The sequence below is a fragment of the Protopterus annectens genome, chromosome 5.part1, assembly GCF_019279795.1.
Source record: "Protopterus annectens isolate FY-2018-M chromosome 5.part1, PAN1.0, whole genome shotgun sequence".
Taxonomy (NCBI): Eukaryota; Metazoa; Chordata; order Ceratodontiformes; family Protopteridae; genus Protopterus; species Protopterus annectens.
Window position 1 is genome coordinate 380244716 of NC_056736.1, and position 6000 is coordinate 380250715.

At 37.0% G+C, this 6000-nt stretch overlaps 1 protein-coding gene across 1 annotated transcript in view; it reads left to right on the forward strand.

Annotated features, from left to right (window-relative positions):
* Nucleotides 1-5793, forward strand: part of CHRNA10 (cholinergic receptor nicotinic alpha 10 subunit) — an 867306-nt gene extending 861513 nt beyond the window's left edge. Inside the window, exon 5 of the mRNA XM_044073048.1 lies at nucleotides 4125-5793. Coding sequence (XP_043928983.1) covers nucleotides 4125-4765 — 641 coding nt within the window. The 3' untranslated portion in view covers nucleotides 4766-5793. The remainder of the gene's footprint in view (nucleotides 1-4124) is intronic.
* Nucleotides 5794-6000: the final 207 nt, after the last annotated feature.

The following is a 6000-nucleotide window of genomic DNA, read 5'->3' on the forward strand; positions in this document are numbered from 1 at the left end:
TCGAAAGAGAAATTATTTGGTGGAGACAACAGATATCCCTAAAGCCAGGTTTCCCCTTCTCTCTCCCTGTTCCAAAGCAGTTAGTCAAAACAGATGCCTTGGACTTTGCTTTGAGAACAATTTCAGGAGGGATAAAAATGCAGGGTGTGTGGGACACTAAGGACAGATGTAAACATATAAATATCAAAGAGATGCTTGCCTTGATCAAGGCACTCAACTCTCTGAATCATCTTTGGTACCCAGGACCTCTTTAATCTGTTACAGAAAATACCACAGTCATGTGATACATAAACAGGCAGGAGGGATCCAGGTCATACTTCCATTTCCAGACTAGCCATGTTAGCGTGGGATATAGCTTCACAACACAATCTCACTCTACAGGCAACCTACATTCCACCAGAGCAAAACTGTGAGGCAGATAAGCTGAAGGAACACAGCAGACCCTCACAAATGGAGACTTGACCAGGGGGTCTTCCAAGATTTGATCCATCTGTGGGGAGCTCCTCAAGTAGACTTTTTTTGCCTCCTCTCTAAACAACCAAGTGGTAAGATTTTGTCCAGGACTCCATGCAAGAAGGCCTGGAAGACAGATGCCTTTTGTTTTCCTTGAACAGGAATGTTTCTGTATGTTTTTCCACCCTTTCCACTAATATGAAGGATGCTTCTTTGAAAATTCAGATGGCAACCCCCAAGATCACTGTGGTGACTCCCTTCTTGCCCAGGCAATCATGGTTCTCCCTTCTTTGGGAAATGGCCAGGGGCAATTACCCCAAGCTTTCTCAAAGACTGGATCTACTCACACTAGAACAGGGGTGTTTGATATACCCCAACATCAATCAACTTCAATTGACTGCTTGGATGATAGGATTTTAACTTGTTTTAGGCAACTGTTTACTGAGGATGTGCAGCAGATACTAATGGATGCAAGAAAACCTTCTACTAGAAAATCATATATTAGCAAATGGAAAAAGTTTTCTAGTTGGTGCCAACAACATAACCATCACTCAATCAGGCCTAGCTGTTCTCTGATTTTATATCTGTGTAAGTTACTATCCCATAGTCTTTCTTATTCCACTGAAAAGGTTCATTTATCAGCCGTTTCAACATGTCTGCCCATGGATCCTTGTATTTCAGTGCAGTCTTATGTCAAAATGTTCTTGAAATGGGTTTTGTATAAGAGACCTCCAAGTAAACCTGTGGCCCCTCCTTTGGATCCCAGTTTTGTGTTAGAGATGTGAACATATGCTTCATTTAAACAAATCTGGCTGACCTGAGGTTGTTAACATGGAAAACAGTTTTATTGATTGCTCTGACCACTGCAAGGAGACTATCTCATTTATAAACTCTTATGGTGATTCAACCCTACCTCATTTTCCATAGGGACAGTGTTTCTTTGAGAACAAATCCTTCTTTTAAGTCTAAAGTGGTATCTGATTTTACTTTAAGCCAAACTATCCATCTCCCCATTTTCTTTCTTGAACCTAAAACGTGAGAGAAATGATACCCCAAACCTTGTTTGTCCACAGACAAATCAGGTACTGTCCTGACTGAACTAAATATTTAAAATTTTTGGATCAACTGTTCATTTCTTGTGAAGGTAAGAAGGGACAACCTGTGTCAAAAAAGGACTATTTCCAAATGGTTGTCTAAGGCTATTACTTTCTGTTATACTCACCATAACAAAACAATTCCAGGCAAGGTCAAGGCCCAATCTACCAGGGCCCTGGCTTCATGTATGGCTTTTTGGAAAGGATTGGATTCTAGAAATATTCTAGGAGTTGCTACCTTGTTCTTGTACATACTTATGCAAAACACTATAAGCTGGATTCCTTTGCTAGGTCCATGTCAGTGTTTGCTAGGACAATTCTTCATGGAATCCTAGACTCTCCTCCTTCCACCTCCCAAATGTAGTACGATCAGGGTACTGCAATGGTGATCAATATGGTGAACATTGTACAGTTGTGTAAATAAACTTACCCTAACAACAATCTTTGAATGATCACTGCTGCAGTAGCCACTCCCTCGTTCTATTCCCATTGTTTTTGGTGTGCTGTTTATGCCAGGGTGTGAACATTTATTTTTTGTTCTTCTTAGCATTATCCTTTCAGAGCTCAGCCTCCCTCTCTCTGTTGGCAGGAGAGCTCTGAAGGGATTGGTGCCCAAACCAATCTTTTACTCAGCTCAACATGAGCTGCCTGACAGTTTGGGTGCATGGAAATTGCCCTGAAGGTTTGGAAGCTGACTGGCTGTTATATTATATCATTGGCAGGATATAGCCCCATATAGTTAAGGCTGCTGCAGCAGGGATCAGTATGATAAACATATTTTTTCTTGATGGCTTACCTGTATTTAGCATAATCACAGAGATCAGAAAAATATGCCTGTTGCTTTACATTTTTTTAATTTGCCTGAATAAGTCCTCTGTGTGGGATGAAAGTGTGGACCCACATTGAATACATTTCAAATTCTTCTTAACCCACCTTCATTGGTTCATGCCTGGAGTTTTGTTTTATTTGTATGGTTTTGAACAGTACACATTCTGAGTAGGTGGATGCTAATGCTATTGCTAAGTATCATACTTAAAGGAACAAGTGTAGTTTTATATCACTCTATCTCTTAAGGAATATTATCTCCAAATTGTTCTTCCGTGTTTTTCTGCCACAGATGGAACATGCCAGCATGAGCAAAACAGTGTGTGTCTATTCACTGTTGCTTTACTAACATCTATTCTATAAAATTTACAAATGAAGAGTTAATTATCATCTGAACAAGTAAATAAAACACACACAACAATTCACAGAGGCTGCTCTGCAGAGATAAAGCTACAAAGCCTGCTGATAGACAGCAGTAATAAACGTATAAAGGATAATGAGTCATCTCAGCTGTAGGGACATTATCCCAGCCATACAAGTGTTTCATTTTTAACAATTCATAAATAGGTTGTCACACACAACAGTTCCTGAAAAATTGTGACATAAAACCTTGTGTTTGAATCTGGTAATTAAAATTTAATAACACATTAGTAGAGAAAAAATATATTCTAAGAAACTTTTTAATCAGTTTTATAAATACACATATGTCATCCAGTGTTTAGGACAAATGCCTATACTCTTAAAACTGTCTCCAACAAATATATGTGAAGGAAAAAATGAGTTTTGTCTGTGCATGTATTGATATTCAATAAGATTTGCTGAGCTTTCGTTCTATAGCACGCACAAAAATCAAAGAATAGTTGCAGTAATGTATTTCTATAAGAGATGTCTGTTTTTCATTTTTTAACTCTAAAATAGAGATGTTACAATGCTTGTTCCTTCAAACACGTCAAACAAAAAAGACTGTATACACATTGGTTTGTTTTTAACACTTAAGCTGTATGTACTTCCTTTTTTTAACCATGAGTGTGTATCTGTCTGTGTGTTTTGTACCTTTCTACTCTGACTGCACTTGTATACATCCAGTTAGCTTCCCAGCTCCATTTTCATAGCATTACCGATGTTAGATTATGGAAATTTCACTTCTGCAAGGTCATCTCACAGAACCTGGATGTTAATGTCCATTCACATGTACAGACTTCAGGGGTCCATTTTCACGTCACACAATTATTAAAACGACTGTGTTCCATATTCCCTATTCAAGCTCATACATATGCAAAGCCACACATTTATCAAAGAAGACAACCCATCTCATTTTTCTACCAGCAGTATTCTGCCATCCTCTTTAACCATCACCATCACTAACCAACATCTGACTGCTGAAACATGGTACAAGAACAAAATTCTCTTCCTGATATCCAGTTCTCCCTTCTTTTCCTTTGTCATCTGTTAAGTAACCTTATTTTGTTTTTTTTTAATCAGCTTTATCAGCCCTGATTGTTGTAAGGCATATCACATGTCTTCCATACCAGAGGGGCATCCTGACCTGTAGCTTTGCAGGTAAATGTCTCCTTAGCAGGGACAGAGGAACACATTTAGCAGCATTACATAAACAATCTGTGATCTTTCTAACAGATCAATGATACAGGTAAATATATGTAAACAACCAATCAACTGGAGTCAGTGTTGCATTATGGGATACAATAAAAAATGTCCTAACTAATGTGCTACAATTCTATTTTTATTTTTTAGGGAAATATTACATTGCAACTATGACAATGATCACCGCTTCAACAGCACTGACGATATTCATTATGAACATCCACCACTGTGGGCCTGAAGCCAAACCAGTCCCACCATGGGCAAGAAAGTTCATCTTGCAGTACATGGCTAGAATCTTCTTTGTATATGAGGTAGGTGAGAGCTGCAAAAGCCGTCAACAAGAGAAGTCGGAAACAATAACTGATTTAAAGGCAGCAAATGGCGAAGCTCAACGAGAACCTAAGTCTAATGTCAAAAAGACTCTTGAGAGTAAGCTCCAAGAGAACAAAGGAGATGTAGAGAAGGGATTATATTCTTGCACTGCTCAAGCCACTGTACCTTCTAGTGCTTACGGTGCATGGAAGGAGGATGGGAAATATGTTAATTTGGAGCACTCTGTAGGAAAGAAATCAAGCCATGGAAGAAGCTGCAATGATCAGTGTCCCTGTCACTTTGAAGAAATACTCAATAACACCGAATACATTGCCAACTGTTTCAGGGATCAAAAGGCAGCCCAGAAGCGGATTGGTGAGTGGAAAAAGGTTGCAAAAGTGATGGATCGCTTTTTTATGTGGATTTTCTTCATCATGGTTTTCTTAATGAGCATACTTATCATGGGCAAAGCAATTTAGACAATTGTACAAATATAGTTCTTAGAGTGGTGGGTGTTAGGATATATTGTTCAATGACTTTTGATCATGGTCAAATGAGAAAGCAAATAAAACTAGCTATTACTTAGTTGTTATATTTTTCATTGAATAAAATGTCCATCTGTACAGATTCAAAGTAAACATTGTTTCTTTGTTACCATCAAGCAGAATGGCTCTACTCACAAATGACACATAAACTGATAAATGCCAACCGTTTCTGTAATGTCACCAGAACTGATAGAAAAGGATGATGTAAACTAACATATTTCATGAAGGAATGTATAAGTATAGTTAAGTAAATGATGTAACATTAGACAACTAGACTCTGGTATGATGAGCAAATATTTGAAACATTATTTTATGTAACACGGAAATAATATGTCTGAAGCTATGTGGGTGATTGTTTTTTCTTTGTCAGTTACAATGGATATTTCCAAGGAAAAAAGAGGGAAACCGAACAAGCTTAAATATTATCGAATCTAACATTTTCTTTATGAATCTGCATACATTCGTATATAAACTGAACAGAGGAAAGTGTTATATTTGTGAGGAACATGAAGGAAGGCTGTCAAGGATATAACTTACCTACTTCACAGATAATACATTTTATTCCATTTAGGCATATTAGCAATATATAATATTTTTTTTTCTAGCTTCATAATTCTTTGGCATCCATCAATAAAATTAGAATGTAGCATATTATATTACATTCCATAGTCATCATTTAGGTAGAAATAGTAAATAACTATCATTACCATATTCCATCATAAAACTCAAGAGCTTTTTGGCCTTTTTGCCTTTTCTTTGTAACGCTGTAATGTATACGTGGCAAAGAATTTTGTTAACAGATTCTTCACTGATATGTCACAATAAAACTAAATACTAAAGTTTAATACAGGCAAATGTCAGCTGCAAGCATATAAGCATTGAGTGCATATATTTGTTTATTTAGTAATGGAATAAGATTAATAATTTATTAATGTAAACATATGCATATATGTGCGCACACACACACACACACACACACACACACACACACACACACACATATCTCTCTTTTTTTCACCATTTAGCTGGGTGCTGGAGTTATAGTTGGTGTTTTTGTGATGTTTACTCCGTGCACCAGCATCGTTCGTTCACGTGCACTGGTGTTTGGCATATATATATATATATATATATATATATATATATATATATATATATATATATATATATTT